At 45.4% G+C, this 18,987-nt stretch overlaps 1 protein-coding gene across 2 annotated transcripts in view; it reads right to left on the minus strand.

Annotated features, from left to right (window-relative positions):
- LOC142567821 (multidrug resistance-associated protein 1-like) overlaps positions 1 to 18,987 on the minus strand; it is a 211,265-nt gene that overhangs the window by 135,021 nt on the left and 57,257 nt on the right. Inside the window, exons 3-9 of one of the 2 annotated variants that reach the window (XM_075677969.1) lie at positions 12,786 to 12,911; positions 11,663 to 11,800; positions 11,150 to 11,287; positions 11,020 to 11,081; positions 7,945 to 8,073; positions 2,597 to 2,761; positions 1,537 to 1,711 (exon numbers count right to left, since the gene is read on the minus strand). In XM_075677969.1, the coding sequence (XP_075534084.1) occupies positions 1,537 to 1,711; positions 2,597 to 2,761; positions 7,945 to 8,073; positions 11,020 to 11,081; positions 11,150 to 11,287; positions 11,663 to 11,800; positions 12,786 to 12,911 (933 nt within the window). Of the gene's footprint in view, positions 1 to 1,536; positions 1,712 to 2,596; positions 2,762 to 7,944; positions 8,074 to 11,019; positions 11,082 to 11,149; positions 11,291 to 11,662; positions 11,801 to 12,785; positions 12,912 to 18,987 lie in introns of both variants that reach the window. The other variant, XM_075677970.1, reaches the window with a different exon arrangement.

The following is an 18,987-nucleotide window of genomic DNA, read 5'->3' on the forward strand; positions in this document are numbered from 1 at the left end:
TAATTTCATGTCTTTATAAACCTTACTTACACTTATACTTCTCAGTATTCACTATATATAGTCAAAGTCAAATCTCATTAGTCATGCATAGTTACAAGGCATTCTCATGTACATATACACCTCCGTAGGGCCCTCATGTATACCTATGCATGCAGTGCATCGTGTCACACGGTACAGACAGAAAAACTGGACGGACGAAGTTCCGAGGGAAGAAGCCCTAGAATGCTGACGCATTAATATAGGTACGCCGGGAGTACCTAATAACTACCGGGCGTATATTGACGCTTTGAGTGCACTTGCGTATCCAACGCAGTTTGATAGCAGCAGGCGTTGCACTGCAGGCTCCGCTCCCAGCGCAAACGACGAAGGGGGGGATTCCAGCTAATTCTAGCAGGCGCTTGCCATGCCTGGTTATTCTGGCCGCCAACAGATGACGCCGCAAGCAGACGTGCTTCTGCCACTTGCTGGCGCTCTAAGCAGCCCCCGCATAGGGCGGCTCCATGCACGCCCACATCGAGGCACCCCACCTCCGCAGAGCGCGGGCCACGCGCTCGCGTGTTCCCTTTCATAAAGAACCACCCTGTACACAACGTAACCAGTTCACTTAAGATACAAATTGACACAAAATTTGTCCGCTTTGACTGTTATAATCGATGCCGTTTACAGAACCGCGATATCTGTTCTTGATGCAGAGCTATTAGATTGTTGTAAATGTCGTGCTTCTATTTTTTTTTCGAGCTTTGGAATTTTTCGAAATATTTTAAACAAAATTCAGGCCCTAAATCGAAATTCCGCTTCCAACTGACACTAGAATTTCACTTTCTCTCTCAAATGCAACGAACTTCATTAAATGCGATCCAGGGGTTAACTCTGAAAAGCGTTTCTGCGTTTTACGTGTATTTGGATAGGCCGCGTTAGAGTACTAAAATAATGTACTCGTATGTGCCAAAAATTTTGCCCGAAATAACCGATATCAACGCTTCCGTGTTTTTTGTCTATTTAATAAATAAAGAAATCAGACGAATTTTACAACTATATCAGTTCCCTGCTTGGGCGAGTTGGTTCATCTTGATAGTTTTCATAAGAGCGCGCTAAAGACGCAGAAAAATAAATACACGGGGCGGGCTGGCACCAGTCCTGCCGTGTGTATTCCTTTCGCCTTCGTCTTCAGCGCGTTTTTATGAATATTGTCCTTACTTCGTAGAGCTGTCTACTAATTTCCTATCACCATCAATGCTTCACCTTTCAGGCCAAACTGCGATCTTTTTTTTTAAACTGTGCGACACTTTGAAGCTATGGGGCACGGCTAAATTTCTGGCGAAATTTTGGCGAATGCGACGTTATAGTACTACTTATTAAGCATACCTGCACTTAGTTTGCAAGATTAAATTTTCACTTCCGAGATATCGCTTGTTGTTTCTATTGGTCGCTGTTTTTCGCGCTACCCTCGCTTTACCATGGACCCGTAGCAGCTCACACAAGCGCCAACAGAAAAAACGTCCAAGGTCGACATGCGACGGGCCACGGGGCACGCACCTTCTTGTAGATGGCGTTGATCATGGCCGAGCGCATGCGCATAGAGATGACGTAGATGCGGTAGTCATACTGGCCGTTCAGTATAGACTCCAACATGGCCGAGAAGAACATGGTGAAGGCGAACAGCAGGCCACGCCAAAGAGGGTCGTCCGAGCTCACGAACGCGATCAGCATGCTGCCAGGCACAACATTGGAGATAAGTTTAACAACGAGTGGGCGTAGTAACCTGACAGCGCAAGCTGGTTTAGAGGGCAGATTATTGCTGGCGAATTTCTGATGCTGATCAGAACGAAAAGAAAGAGGGTTAAACGAGGAGCCGAATTTTTAATTATCATATGAGAAGCCAACAAAGACACCAGGAAAACATAGGGGACATTGCTTGTACTTACCAATTGAATTAAATGATAAACAATAGCAATGAAAGAGGATGAAAAACAACTTGCCGCAGGTGGGAAACTATCCCACGTCTTCACATTACGCGCGCGATGCCCTAACCGCGGTTTCCCCGTGCACTTTCTTGGGTATTTATGTGCTCTTCAAAAACTAACCTTGGGAGTGTTAGCCAGCGTCCAAACCTTGGCGGTGGATGTGGAACAATTGGTTGGCACGCGTAATGCGATGACGTGGGATAATTTCACACCCGCGGCAAGTTGTTTTTTCATCCACTTTCATTGCAACTATTTATCCTTTAATTAAATTAGTAAGTACAAGTGATTTCCCCCATGTTTTACTTGGTGTCTTCGTTTGCTGGCTTCTCGTGATATAATGCTGGCAAGGTAGTTTTAAGTATACTAGGATGTTCCTTTAACATTTACGAGGCAACCCAGAACATACACTTCGCATGAAAACCAGAAATTATTCTGCTTAGTGAAGAAGATTCTTTGCGATAATTAATTTGCAACCTCACCAAGTAGGCACCCATGAATGCTTCTTTACCGCGTTTTCTTTTACGTCTCCCGTGGATCATAATTCACTCAAATATTGAATACGCTCGGGAGAACAGTTTCGGGCTAACAACCGTTCGCAAGTGAAACCACACAGCTCCCGGGCCTGCACTCACTCCAAGATGAGGGGGCTCACGAATGTGAGGACACTCGAGACAAGCTTGACGAGGGCAACCAGGGTGAGTTCGACCCAAAAGGTGCGGAACAGCGGAGTCATTATGCCGATCATGGACACCACCGGACGGCGGCCGTCGGCGTCGGGCTTCTTGCTCGGGATCGCCCTGCGCAGAGAACGAAGGATCACGCGAGCGCTTTCTTACGCTTGGCAGACATTTCTCAGCGACGAGACCGAGCCTCGAAAGTGTGTTTGCGGCTGAAGCTTATTGGGCAAAAGTTGAACAAGCAGCCCTGATTTTCCATCTTTATTAACCCTTTGAGGGTCCATCTTTTTCCCCATATGCGACCGCCCAGGGTCGATTTTTTTTATTGCAGGTTTCAATTCTTCTTACGGACATCTCTCGAAAAAAAAATTTACGGTCACCCTAGGAAAATTGCGTTAAAGTCAGAAATAAATATTTTGCTTTGGTATATATGTACTCTTCATTAATGAATAACAACAATAAAAAAACATAAGAATTTAATTTGGTGCATTCTTATACACAAAATTCAAGGCCTTGAAAATGCGCACACGGGAATATGTCGCAAGACTCAAATGTTCCTGCTCTTACACTAATATCTAATATGTACATCCAAGCGTAATCGAACTGCGTAGCTACTTGTACTCAAGAAAACTGCTGTGGTGTGCCCGTCAATAAAGCACAACGTGTGACAAGCTTCAGCTAATCTCCATCTCATCGCCAACCACAGGCAATTAATTTTCGCGAGTGTCAAAAAAATAAAAGCAGCGGAAACGCATGCACGGCGGCATCCTTCCTATGCGCGCCCCTGTGAGCACTAAACGAGCGAGAAAGAGGCGGTCGTCGTTTGAGCGATTAGCAACGAGTTAACCACCAGTTTTGCAAGCGAAAGAAGGCGAAACCGCCCGCAGAACAGAACCTGACTCGCCGCCCGCCCGCGCCAATGCGTGAGCGGTAGTATATGCCTCGTGCACCGCCTATAGAGGCGCCACTGAAAGCCACCTAGCGGAAGCTTCCAACAGTACACGCGGGAGCAGTAGCAGACGACAACCCTTTGCAGCAAGGATGGCTGAAGTTCGCGGCTGCGATTTCTCTTTTGTTCGGGTGCCAGGCTTCTTCAGCGGTGACAGCTGTAGGGAAGATGCTGACCTCTGTGCGAGCGAGTATGAACACGATGTTACCGGTGTTTGGGACAACATGGTCCACATACGTGCAGGGTGTGTCCCGCTGACACCCGCCATGAACCCCATTTACATGACGTGGAGCTCATGTTGACTAGCCGATAAATTTTGTTGAGTGATGCGATCTCTCGATGTTTTTTTTTTATTCTACCCTTGCCGCAATGCTGCTTCTGTACCTGAATAATAAGCAGCCGTCGTTAGTGCAGACTTATATCAAACAAATCCGCACGGTGCAATCTCTGCATATGCCGTTGTGATTTTTCTGCCCATGAATACATGTGGCATCGCCGAATAACTGCAGTCGAAGTCGCCTCAAGAAGAGCAATTGCCAATTTATTGATGGAAACGCGTACACTGGCCAACGAAGTCATCAAACACACGGGTTAATAAAAGCGCGTGTTAGTGCTGTACCACCGAAGTAATTCTGCTGCATACGCCGACGAACTACAGTTTGTGCAATATTAAATTCCCCAAGAGAGCTACTTGGAAACGTACAAAGATAAACACTGACTAACTTTTCAGTACTTTCTTATATTACTAGAGAGAAGTGCCACGTGATATATTTAAAGGCAGTGCAGCGCCAGTCAAAGTAGATGAGCTCTGGCGGCAAGGCCCCGTTTAGTCGTCTGCAGCGTAAGTATAAGAAAGAATTCAGTTGGGTACTAAACTCACATGCAAGAAGGGACTACGTTGTGAAACAAACAAATCACTCGGCGTGTTAAGTTTGCTCAGGCAGCATCCAGGTTTGATGACTTCCCAAACGGGACGCAAACTTGTTCCAGTCCCAAACGGGACTGGAACAAAAGTACTATATGCATCAGCTATTTGCAATTCTCGCCCTGAACTACCTATTTTCTAAACACATTTCCAAAAACGCAAACAATATCTAAGATGCCCTCGGGTGAAAAGAATAAACCTGTTGAAGAAGCACTTCCTTGGTATCATTCCGATAAGACACAGCGTATCTATTTATGCGTGGCTTCGCACATGTTGCTCCATGCATAACTCTTTCGATTCTTTTGAGCTGCGAAGTTTTCACCCTGCCTTGTTTGTAAAGGGTATAAATCACGCTGTGTCTTATCGGATTGATACCACGGAAGTGCTTCTTTAACAGCTTTATTCTTTTCGCCCGTGGGCACCTTAGATATTGTTTGCGTTTTTGGAAATGTGTTTAGAAAATAGGTTGTTCAGGGCGAGAATTGCTAATAGCTGCTGCATATGGTATTTTTGTTCCATTTCTCGCTGAAAAGTTCGCGTCCCGTTTGGGAAGTCATCACACCTCGATGCTGTCTGAGCAAACTTAACACGCAGAGTGATTTGTTTGTTTCACAACGTAGTCCCTTCTTGCATGTGAGTTTTGTACTCAACTGAATTCTTTCTTATACTTACGCTGCAGACGACTAAACCGGGCCTTGCCGCCAGAGCTCATCTACTTTGACTGGCGCTGCTCTGCCTTTAAATATATCGCGTGCCACCTCTATCTAGTAATATAAAAAAAGTACTGAAAAGTTAGTCAGTCTTAAGGTTTGTACGTTTCCAAGCAGCTCCATTGGGGAATTTAATATTGCACGAACTACAGCGGGATTGGTATATATATATATATACATATATATATATATATACATATACATATATATATATGTACATATATATATATATATATACATACATTGTATATATATATACATATATATATATATATATATACATATATATATATACATATATATACATATATGTACATATATATATAAAATCTTAGTTCATCCGCGTATGCAGAATTACTTCGGTGGTACAGCACTAACACGCGCTTTTATTAACCCGCGTGTTTGGTGACTTCGTTGGCTAGTGTACGCGTTTCCATCAATAAATTGGCAATTACTCTTCTTGAGGCGACTTCGACTGCACTTATTCGGCGATGCCACATGTATTCATCGGCAGAAAAATCACAACGGCATATGCAGAGATTGCACCGTGCGGATTTGTTTGATATAAGTCTGCACTAACGACGGGTGCTTAATATTCAGGTACAGAAGCAGCATTGCGGCAAGGGTAGAATAAAAAAAACATCGAGAGATCGCATAACTCAACAAAATTTATCGGCTAGTGAACATGAGCTCCACGTCATATGTAAATGGGGTTCATGGCATTTGTCTGCGGGACACACCTTGCACGTATGTGGGCCATGTTGTCCCAAACACCGGTAACGCGTTCATACCCGCTCGCACAGAGGTCAGCATCTTCCATACAGCTGTCACAGCAGAAGCAGCAGCCTGGCACGCGAACAAAGGAGAAATCGCAGCCGCGAACTTCAGCCATCCTTACTGCAAAGGGTTGTCGTCTGCTACTGCTCCCGCGTGTACTGTTGGAGGCGTCCGCTAGGTGGCTTTCAGTGGCACCGCTATAAGCGGCGCACGAGGCGTATATAGACACGCGGGAGCAAACTAACGCAAAAACAAACCATGCAACGAAAACTGAAAGAGGGAGGCGCGCGAAAGTTCCCTGTATGTCCACATCACTATGTGGGCATACAGTGGGCAGCACACGACAGAAAAGAAAGTTAGCAAATTGGCGCGCTTCTTAAACGGCGCCGTACATGTCGACCATTTTTTGGACACGTGCGCGGCCCCGTATGTTTACGTTGTTGACCCTCAAAGGGTTAACGACAAGAAGCACCAAAGAAAACACGACACGCACAAGCGTCTGTTTTCGCGCGGTTGAAACGAATTAGTAAACCGAAACAACTTGCCAGCCACAAGTGCTTTTGAACTTACGCAACGTTTGCAGCTTTACCTGCTTAGTAGACAATCGCAAGAGCACCTCGAAAGCTTGCACGACTTTTTATGTTTGTAACTGTCGCTATTGACACAACTCTCCCAGAGCAGAAGGTAAAAGTATTTTCTGCAATTTCAGGTGTGTACAATACTGACCCAGTCGGAGCGTTGTGCACACGAGCTCAGTAAGCAAAACAATTTATCGCAGGACAGCGGGATCATTCGGAAAATGGTGGAACAAGACTATAGAAAACTTAGGGGAGACTTTTCGCTAACTGTTTTCGCTCGTGGTCATCGCGCAAAAAGTACCGACTGCTTTAGCCTTCCGCAGAGAAATTTTAACGCGACAGTGTTAAGGGCACCGTAGCGCAGAAAGTCTGGTGCCGGCCGAGTTGTTCGTGAGCAAAAATTGCCGTATATATATTCACGTATATGTATACGCCACGCCTTGCTATGACATGCGGGCCACACCATTGTATCACTAAAGTTGCCGATACCTTGCCGTACACTCTTGACAAACTTATTCCTCGGAATTTTGAGAATGGCAGCCCACAAACAAATCTCATGACACAAAACACCGACAGCTCACGTCTTTTATGTCAAATCTTTTCATACTTCAATATTCAAATTGCGAAACAGAAACCTGAAAATGATATTTTATCGACGAGGCTGCGCCCACGCAAGATGCAGACTTTCTGCCGCTCGCCTTCGTGCGCAGCGTCCGCCGCCAGCGTTGCCCGGTCGACATCGTGGCTGCTCCAGTTGCCGGGAAACGCGAGTAGTAGTCGGTGATCTTTGCACGTTACTCTGTTTAAGGTGAAGATTGAGCGTCCGCCAACTTTTTTTCGAGAGTTACGCAACTTTTAATCATAGCGTCTCGGGAGTAAACATTTATGATGCGGCTCATTGAATAATGCTTTGAAAGGTTTTGAAAGAACTTGATCGCGAAAAATTATGTGCATGATTGAAGGTGCAAACCAGTAAAGGACGTACGCATCAAGGGAATACAAAAAGGGAGGCTTTTTTATACCTTTAGACGGCATCGGTGACAAGCAATTAAGGTTCCCGATTACGCTATGATCTGTTTCTTGATTAGGCTTTTCGGTGGGTTTTGCGATGATTTTCTTGCATGGAGCGGAAGACTACCAGGGGTTAAATATTTGTAATGAACCATAATCAAAATTCAGTTAATTCCAGCCTCGTCCCGTTATCTTGCTTGTGTACTTTGTGTTTTTCGCTATTTCCGACCTACAAATATGTCGCGCAAGGTTACGGAAGAAAAAATTCTGTTTAATATTTATACACTTAGTTAATTCAGACACCCATTCGCAAATTCACGCACAAGTTTTCAATCGACTGAGAATTTACGTACCCCCTCTTCTGCTTCTCTTTCTCGAAGTGGTAGGAGAAATTCTCCGCAATCGTGGCCGTCTGATTGGATTGATCCAGGAACCACATGTTGTACATTTGCAGGGGTCTTATGAATCCCAAGATGGCCATGCTGTTGAAGGAAACACCGCCGCAGCGTAAGTTAGCTGGAACTATCTTAGCTCGAACTATGAATCTTAATAGTCGGAGCATGACATAACAAATGTAAAAACATCGAGCTTGGTGCCAGGGGCCACCGTGTCTCCTTAAAGACGATACTCCAAATCCCGCCTACATTATCGTAGGATGTGACGACATTTTTGTTGTTGCCACTGAGCAACGCCCAAATCACAAGTTTTTCCCATTGTGATATCTAGACGAACACGGGCAAAATCCCTACTGGTTGATTTGTCACAAACGAATCAACAATGAACGACAATGAGCCGATAAACAGCCTCGACTCTCTACGGAAAAGCAGAGAGATCAGCCATTTATGCTGCACTGGAAAAATAGACACCGGGAACTGATTTGAGGGATGAGGGAGAAAAAATGGGATGCGTCCATAAAGTCTTATAAATCATGTCTAGATGCAATAATTCTTTTCGTGCGCTATAGATACTTCAAGAAAACGTGAGTTCAGACGCCATATGTTAGTAGTGGTATCATGTGGATCCTATCGAAGAAAACACAGACCTTAAAAAATTGATCATTTTTATATTGATGTGAAATTGTGCCAATATCCTCACGTTGTGGTGACAAAGAATCACACTGCCAAAAGCCTCAGTTAGGTCATCATCATCAGCCTGTTCAGATTCAACGCAGGACAAATGTCAGTCCCAGTTACATTTCTCTAGCTGACCTAGTCTTAGGCCTGCAAGTTTTGTTACTTTTACTCGACCTGGCATCCTCGAAAGCGGTTTTCAATCGGCACCGACTCTAATAGACTTTTTTCTCTCTTAATGCTAGCTTAAATACTGGTTACCTCCGTATGCTCTCTAACTCTCGTTACTGTCTTTCTGTCTCCAAATCTAGCACCTCACATTTTTGGTTACACAAGTCGTGGCCAAGTCCTTCACATTTCAATCCTGGCTAATTCTTAACCTCTAAGTTTCTGTCCCATACGTTAGGAGTGGTAGAATGCAATGGCTGTACACTTCTTTTCAAGGATAGCGGCAAACTGCCGGTGATGGCCTGGCAATGCTTCTACACGTTTCAACCGGTTCAGTTAGGTTAGTTTTGTATTCAACTCTTTTAGCAGGCAAACTTGCGCAGCCTTTAGCTTGTGCTCTAGACTTCAATGTGATCTCTCACTCTGGCAAAAGCATATTACCCGGGCACTGTTAAAAACTTGGAAGGCTCTTCACGGAATGATGACAGTGCCTGCGTGCTCTTACTGGCATCGACGCATAGTGGGCAAGGCAGGAGTACCTAGTACTGTACGGAATTATCTGCGCGCGCGCGCTCTCTCTCACACACACACACACACACACACACACACACACACACACACACACACACACACACACACACACACACACACACACACACACACACACACACACACACACACACACACACACACACACACACACACACACACACACACACACACACAATTTAGGTTAAATGGAAATTACAGTAAACCCTCGTTAGCTCGACCTCTGATATCTAGAAAAAATCGGTCAATGCGAAATCTTTTCCTCGCTTCGTGTAAACTCCATTTATTTGGCCCCTTTGTGTCGAACTTCTCTTGCGCCGTACTCCGGACATCTCGACTGCCAAAGTGTATGAAAAATTAACTAAGTGAGAATGAGACATCTACCCGACCGTAGCAATTGCTACAAAGAAAACCCATACGGGTTCCTCGATAGAAAAGCCTCGCAGTTGAAGAAAAATTCGTCCTGGTCCGGTACTCGAACCCCGGATCACCGCCTTTGCACCGCGCACGAAGGAACTGCGCAAACGTTTTCGCGCTTTTGTGCACAGCGGCGATGTCGCCAAAAAGCGACAACGCCGCAAGTGTGTAGCGAATCCGGCTCCATGGCAGGCGCACTCGTGTGCACCTGCTACGGCCGGCTGCATCCTGGTGGAGGATCACTCTAATAAGCGCGATATGCGCAAGGTACACGTGACCTCTGGAACATGCATGTTCCCGTGTGCGCGCAGCTTGCTCATTCACCGTGCTTCTGAGCCAGTGAATAAGCGCGTTACGCAATGCCGCGTTATGTGCGCGCTAAGCAAGCTGCGCCGAATGTTCTTGGTTTGGGGCCACGAGTTTGTAGCGATGCCTTCGTCTCTTATGCGCCTTGTCAGTGGTCATAGCAACGGTCCGTCCGCGTAATTGATGGAATAAGCCAGCCGAGAACGGTGAATGTAAGAGTGCCATAAAATCGAGCGGTAGGCATGGCCACCAAATCCCGGCCTCGGGGCGTCATTCCCGGTGTATAATTTTTCTGGGATACGGTCACCTTCGTGATATTTTGCGGCTCAGGTCAACGTCGGCGCCTGTGTGCAACAGCGTTTGTGTGCTGTTGCACAGGCTCTGTGCGGAGATCGCTGTTGCCCTTAGACGACCGACGTTCTGGGTGCCGAGTCATCATATCTCGCAATAGCAATCTCCCGAAAATACAGCTTCTGGTACATTGAGTAATTGCTATAAATTCAGAGGCTACTCGCACCTCTTTTGAATGGCTCTGCGGGGCGTATGCGCAGCCCGGGGCTTATATTTTGTGGCTTTGTTTTTTCGAAACTCCGTATATTATTTGCAACTTTGAGTTAACGGGGTTTTACTGTTTTTGCCATTATAATTATCTAACTGAATCGAAATCTCCATTTTTTTTCTATTAGTAGATGCGCACCCAAAATTTCTTAGTGGCACGTTACAAACATCGAGCTCTTGTATTTGATGTTTCTTTACTGCCTGGTCATTTGCGCAGCCTTACCCAATTTGTATGGTATCAAGTAAGCTGACATATTTCTCGAAATATTTCATGCACCAGCTTCGGTGCACGAATCTATTGGCACCACAGCAATTACGCTGCACAGAACCATCCCGTGGGGACGGTTTGAACTGTCTCACCCGTTAAACCACCAGAAGAGGAGCTTGGACAAGAAGGACGCACTGCTTTCGGGACATATTTTCTGAAAAGGAGGAAACGCTGTTACCGTCACGCAGGAGCGCCATGGTCGTGGCGGCATCAGGCACTCACCAGCGCCCTCTTGCTACTGATTGGCTGAGCAGTGTCTGCAAAACAGCTGAGCAGGAATTGTCCCACGAGGACAGGACAGTAGACCACGATAGTGATGAAACGAAACTCCATCTGGTCATCCGATATACTTTCCACATCCTGCTGGCATCGAGCAAGAAAAATTAATGACGCAGGCTAAGCAATCGTTCGCACCGACATTACGACAGCGAAATTCTTGAGCACATTCTACTTTGTTCACGAACGGTGCTGGTGACAATGTCGCAGCTGTAATCGCAGCTGTGGTCAAGCACACGTAAAGTTAGGACCTTACGCGGTAATATTTCATATGCAGCCGAAATAACCCCCAAAATTGCAGTGTGTTTATGATACGTATAAGAACAATCAAATACCTTGCAGCTATAGATATGCGAAAGCATTTCTCCAATTGCACTCACTGTCTAGTTTTTCTCTGCTTCAACTCGAAACGCTTCGTACTAGACATGCTTTTTCGAAGGAGTAATGGCAAGCTCTCACCTCACTGAACACTTGCAAGATAACAGACCGGTACCGCACAATGGAAGCCAGAGACATCAGCAACCAAAATATGAACAGTGGGCCGGATGTATAGACGCCTCGCCTACGAGCGGTTGTTATCAGCACAAGGGTCAGAACCTGGGAAAAAAGCGGTCGTATTGAGAATTCGAAGGATTCTATTTGCGTTTCCAGCCATCAATACATACTCTTGTGATAAAAATGGTGTTTTGAGAACTTGCAGTGTAGCTGAATGTAGCTGAAAAATTCACCTTTGTTCTCATTTCACTTTGCCTCATGCTATTCTGTCTCAAGTTTAGCCATTGTCAAAGCAGCAATTTCAACTGGCACAGCAACGCTCATCTGAATGGCATCTGTCAATGTCGTAAGTCGTCATTGCTCCTTTCAGCACATGTTACGTGGCCTTTGACATCATCATCATCATCAGCCTGGCTACGCCCACTGCAGGGCAAAGGCCCCTCCCATACTTCAACTACCCCAGTCATGTGCTAATTGTGACCATGTTGTCCCTGCAAACTTTTTAATCTCATCCGCCCACCTAACTTTCTGCGGCCCCTTGTCACGCTTCCACTTTCTTGGGATCCAGACGTAACCCTTAATGACCATCTGTTATCTTCCCTCTGCATTACATGCCCTGCCACCCCCCCCCCCATTTCTTTTTCTTGATTTCAACTAAGATGTCATTAACTCGTGTTTGGTCGCTCACCCAACCTGCTCTCTTGTTATCCTTTAGCGTTACACCTATCATTCTTTCCATAGCTCGTTGCGTCGTCCTCAATTTAAGCACAACCATTTTCGTAAGCCTCCAGGTAAGCCACCAGTTAGAACCAAATACAAGGGTCGCTGTCCCACATTTGTCTTTAGCTTCAGTCCTCAATTCTAACTTCCAGAAAAATACCCGTATAACTTATTGACCTTAAGACGTTCTGACGGCACAGTGAAATCAATACACAGCAGATACACCCAGTTACTTCTAAGACCAATGGATAGAAGAAAATTGACCAGACATTACTATTAAATCCCATTTGGAATAACCTATAATAGCCCGTATTACAGCAAAACGGGCATCCTACGTCACTGCGCAAAAATTGGGAAAATAACTTACGAAGGTCACCATACGTATTACAGGTGCATAATATTCGACCGGAAACACGATCTGTCCTTCTGCGTAGCGAGTGAGGGCTTGAGAAATCTCCACCACAGAGACGACAACCAAGACCAGCGACAGCAGCTGCAATTGCAAGGAAGAAACAGTGGTCACACTTGTGCGAGACGTTTGGCTTTAGGCAAGACGGGAACATCTTCACGGGGTTAGAAATAAATGACTGCTTTGTTTCACTTTTAAGAGCTGGTCCATCAGGGCAACGGTTGCAAAATTAGGGCGTCATAGCCAGGCCTCACAATGCATGAACTCATTGGAGACGCTGTTCTTAGGGCACGCCATAGATATATTTGTGCCGCTCAAACGTGATACATGAAATTCGTCCCTCGAGACATTTGTTGACATTTTTTAACATGCCGCTTTCAGGAACCTCATTTATTCAAAGTGAAAACGCGGTTCTTCAAATGAGAGAAACGCGCGCTGCATTAAATAGAATGCAATACTTACGCGGCACAGCAAAAAAAAATGAGATTTTCTTAGGGCGCCCCGCGTTTCGGCTATCAGCACAATGCTAAGGGTTTCAGAAAAGATTGCCAAGTTATAAATATGGGTAAATGGTAAATAGCAACGTGATAGTACATATTTCAATTGCGGAACTTCAAACCGTTAATTGCTGAATGCCCACAAACAAGCAATCGTAAGGTAGCCTTGGTTAAGACATGTCAGTCTTAACAATCTAAGAGAATATGTCGGTGTCTCACATTTCGGTGTCTCACAAGATTTGTCTCACATTGCCCAGCAAAGGCTTCACGGGAGTATTGCAAACAGGACATCAATCCCTGTACCCTCTAGCTTGAAGGTGTTCTCCCAAGGTTTGGCGAGTCTCGATTCGTACATAGAGAACACAGCTTAAAATTCAGAGCCTTCTACATATTTAACTCATATGATCATTATGAACAATTAGCGACTTAACGATTACCACACCGATATTAGCGCTCTGACTGCTTCGAATACACCCAGCAACAATTTGTCTCGAGTCCACCTAAACACAATTGTCTCGAATAACCGGCTTTGTTTCCCACCTGCGTCCTTGCGCTCTGATAAAGCTTTCCTGTCTTAGGATAGAACAGCGTGTTCTTGAATGAGTACAAGCATGAAATTTTCTACTTTTCTTTTCCGTGTGTTAAAAGAAGGTCCCAGGGCGTACATCTGCCACGACGTCATGGCGCATCAGGCGGTGCAATGAGCAGCAGCATGTCACATGACCGAGCGCGTGAAAAAGCGTTGCGATATTCTCCCACGTGACCACATTCTCAACCATGGCGTCACGACCTCCTGCGAAACGAAACTGACACTAGCTGGTAGAAAAACTGCCATAGTAAATTAGTTACAGTCCAATGTTCAGAGCGCCCTATCTTCCGAGGTTGCCAGATCTAGGGCCTTCATTTCAGGAAAAAATATAGCTATAATATGCCATGTCAGTATACCCCTTCAATGACACGCTTGTTTTCATACGCCACAAGCCATACGCATTGTTCGCGGAGAGTATCTGCGGCCGCCTGTATTCGACGCAGTTCCTCATGCGCATGGAGGACGCAAAAAATTAGGAGGAAGCATCCCGAAGCACGACTGAAGCCAAACCTGTCGAGCAAACGCGTGAGCCCGCGTCAAAATGCGTCGTTGGCTTTAGTTTTCCCGCTCTGCAGGCAGAGCCAAGGCAGGGTAGCCGGAAAAACGTGCACCGAATAAAAACTGATGGCGTAGCTACAGGGAACCAAACCCAACAGCAAATCTCGATTGCTGCTCCGTGATCTTGCTACGTGTTGCTATACTGAGCAAAGGGCCTGGCTTCTTGCTGGCTGCGTGACGTGGTGCTCTCTCCCCCAGCTTCTGCCTTCCTCAGCAATCTGCACGTGCGTGGTCAACCACAACTCAGCATGCGAACCAATGCAGCCGAGTCTTTAAAAGAGGACTCAATATCGGGAGTAATCGCTGGCAGAGCGAACACAGCGCATACGAAAGTAAACGACGGGCGCTGCGTCGGCTTCTTGGAAAGAAACAGAGCGTGAAGAAATAGCCGGCGTAAACTGTGGCAGCGCCGAAGGATGTTTTATTCGTGGCTCCCTTAAAGAAAATTAAGGAGGCATCGCCATTTACGTCTAAAACGATGCCAAGGGTTCGAAAAAGTCGATATTAGACCCAGCTGGAACATTCTTGCTTGCAGACACTAGCTTTCTTACAGTTAGCGAATTACACGCGCGTCCTTTCTGAATTATTAACAAGGTCTCACCAAAACTATTTTCATTAAGATCACAGCAACACTAGATTAAACTCAACCCAGAGTACAGGCTGGTTTTAGAAGAGGTATTCAGCAATATATCACATTCTTGAAATCAATCAGGTAATGGAGAAATCTGCGGGAGTACGTGGAATGAGTCCTATATCACTATAGTACATCTGTATAGCTCAATTGCTCACAGCGGGCCATGACAAGGAGAAAAAAAATCACAAAAGGATAAAAATGGCCTGGAAGCATACGGCAAGCATTACCAAATGGTCACCTTCAGCTAAGAAACGCGTGCGATCATTGTATTCTACCGGTACTAACCCACGGCGCAAGAACTTGGAAGTTAACGCAGAAGCTTGAAAAATTAGAGCCGCGCAACGAGCGATGAAAAAACAATGAGACAGGACGGCAGCGGCGTGGATTTAAGTTCTAACGAGGGTAATTAAATGAAATTCTGGGATTTTACATGTCAAAGGCATGATCTGATTATGAGGCACGCTGAAGGGCGGGGGGTGCTCAGGTAAAATTTCGGCCACCTTTAAGGTGCACCCAATGCACGGGAGTGTTATTTTTATTTTTATGATTATTATTATTATTATTATTATTATTATGATTGTGATTATTTTTATTATTTTTATTTTGAATAATATTATTATTATTATTATAATATCGAGTCGTCAGTTCGGCTTTGTCGCGGGACCGGGCACCATTGCTCTGCTCGAGGAATTTTCAGACTAATTAAACGCAGCTTTAGAACAAAACATGTTTGCATGCGCATTGTTTCTCGATACTTCTAAAGCCTTCGATACTGTGAACCACGAACTCCTGCTTGAAAAATTATACCTGCTCGGTTTCAGGGGGCCATTTTACCAGTTCCTAAAAAACTTTGTCCGGCCGCTCGCAGGTGATATCTTTAGACAGCGAGTTATTCATCAATAACAAGCTACCTTTGAAGGCTGGAGTGCCTCAGGGCTCTATATTGTCTCCTCTTCTTTTTAACATATTTATAAATGACTTTTCTTCAGCTGTATCGAAGTGTATGATATTTCAGTATGCAGATGACACTGTCCTTTTAACTAAACATATCTGTTACTCAAAAGCAATTGCGTTACTTCAAGAGAATGTGTACGATGCAGAGACCTGGTTTGCTAACAACTGTTTGTCAATAAACAAAGAAAAAACAAAAATGTCATGTTTTAGAAATCCACTTAAACCAACGGTTACTAACTTACCCTTGTTTCAACACTGTCGTACTTGCCAATCGTGTCAGTGTGCCCCTGTAGAATATGTTAACTCCTTTAGATACCTTGGCGTTTTCTTTGACAGTGACCTCTCATGGAATGATCACATGACATATCTTTGCGGCAGGCTCAGAAGTGTTTCCTCGCTGCTTTTTAATATTAAATCCATTGTCTCGATACCTGTAAAAATCACCATCATGCACGCCTTAGCATACAGTGTGTAAGGTTATGGCATTAAATTGTTCCGGTTTTGCTCATCTCGATGGCTCTGTCGAATTGACAGAATTCTAAATAATATGTTGAAGTCCATTGTTTATAACTCTTCCTCGGCCGACAATGTGAACTTACTTATACGTCTGGGTCTTCCGTCATTTGAAACTTTGTTCACTCAAACGGTTGTGGTAAAACATTTTTGGAACCCTGATTTCAAACAAGAATATGTTGCTCCCCGTGCACTGCGGAAAACATTGCGTTTTATAGTACCGCACTGCAACACAAGATTTGGTAAAGCTAGTAGGTATGCTTATGTCCCAAGAATATTCAATGACCTTCCTGATCATATATTTACAGCAACTTCGAAACGAAACTTGAAAAAAATGTTGAAGGCACTGTAAGATATGTATAATACTACATTTATCTTTTCTTGTTTTCTTGTATTTCTTTCGTGACTGACTTCAGCTGAGTTTGTTTTATTTTTGAGTGATAAACTTGACGAGCTTGTCATTTCTGTACATGTTGCCATTTTGACTTTGTTTGCCGACATGCCGGGCCAAGTCACGCAAGCCACTTCCTTGGCTTTGACGGGCCTGCCTTCTGGTGTGCGATTATTATAAGATGGCAACAATAAATATTATCATTATCATCATCATCATTATTATCTTGTGGCCGTCGCGGCTAGGATTTGATCCCGCCAACTCGTGCTTAGATGTGCAACGCTGAAAGCCACTAAGCAGCTACGGAGAGTATAAATGACGTTAGCGATGGTCAAATTTAATTTAAAGGAAAATAAATTCATTCGCGATTACGACACTCCCTAATGCGGCATTTGAGCGTAGCTGCATACGTGTTTTTATTTCGCGATATGATGGATGGCGTGGACAATCTGTCTCGTACGGCACGTTGTAAACGGAGCGATGTGCCGCGCTTCTGCCTCGCTAATCAGAAGATCGCGAGAGGTGGCGAGTGGGTGACGCGTGGGCTCGATCCACAGAAGCTGCGGCAGACAGACTCCGCTCCTACAGCGCTACGTTTCCATACCGATGACGCGCGCTTCTCTCGCACGGTCGCGTAGCCGTCGTCGCCGGCAAGCCCGCCTCGCGCGCTGCTACGCTTTTCTTGCCACGCCTTCGCTGTGCGCTTCGTGGTTCCGCGGCCGCCTCTTCCGTTTTCCTCATCGCGCTATCGCAATCGGCCACTGCGCTCCGCTTTCATCCTTCGCTGTGTTCGCTCGGTTACGAGGGACAACGCCGACGCTCGATGCAGGAACGGGCTCCTGAGAGCTCAACTCTGAAATTATCTCGGGCATGTCATGTAATGTGTAGGGGGGACAACCGGTGGTGCATCAGAGTTATCGAATGAGCGCCAAGCGAGCACAGTCGAGGACGCCAGTTAACCTGGTGGGTCGTATGACGAAGTTGGGCGCGCATAGAAGGCGTGCTACGTGGCTCAAGACAAGGGTAATTTGAGATCGCTGCGAGAGGTCCCCCACATTGGCAATGACCGTAATGATGATAACAAAGAAGAAAAAAACGACCTGACAAAACGTCGGAGGAAGACAGGAAGGAGAATCAAAAGTGTCGACTATAAGTGGTGGGCAATTATGAAATAAAATCGGCCTAGGCAAGCTTTATAGGGACGTTACATGAACCGACGTACCATACACATTATAAGGCAGGGAATATATTAAATAGAGCCAACATCAATTCAAAGAAAAGAACATAACGAAACAGCTGGCCAGCTTCACCACTGTTGCCGGCCGTTATTTTCCTTGAGACGCTGACGTGATTACCTTGAATGGATTCCCGCATTCGCATGTCTTCCCGATCAATAAACATCAGCTGAGAGAGCGTAGATTAGGGCGTGTTGGTGTTCCATAATTGAGGTGTTTAGCGCACGAAAAGGGACGAGAGACGGAAACAAGACGCGGATACAGCGCTGCGTCCGCGTCTTGCCTCTCTCTCTCGTCCCTTTTCGTGCGCTGAAAACACCAGCTGAGAGTCAGCACGTGTGTCATCATTATCATCATCAGCCTGGTTACGCCCGCTGCAGGGCAAAGGCCTCTCCCATACTTCTCTAACAACCCCGGTCGTGTACTAATTGTGGCCATGCCGTCCCTGCAAACTTCTTAATCTCATCCGACCACCTGACTTTCTGCCGCCCCCTGCTACGCTTCACTTCTCTTGGGATCCAGTCCGTAACCCTTAATGACCATCGGTTATCTTCCCTCCTCATTACATGTCCTGCCCATGCCCATTTCTTTTTCTTGATTTCAACTAAGATGTCATTAACTTGCGCTTGTTCCCTCACCCAATCTGCTCTTTTCTTATCCCTTAACGTTACACCTATCATTCTTCTTTCCATAGCTCGTTGCGTCGTCCTCAATTTGAGTAGAACGCTTTTCGTAAGCCTCCAGGTTTCTGCCCCATAGGTGAGTACTGGTAAGACACAGCTATTATGC

The sequence above is a fragment of the Dermacentor variabilis genome, unplaced genomic scaffold (assembly GCF_050947875.1).
Source record: "Dermacentor variabilis isolate Ectoservices unplaced genomic scaffold, ASM5094787v1 scaffold_14, whole genome shotgun sequence".
Taxonomy (NCBI): Eukaryota; Metazoa; Arthropoda; class Arachnida; order Ixodida; family Ixodidae; genus Dermacentor; species Dermacentor variabilis.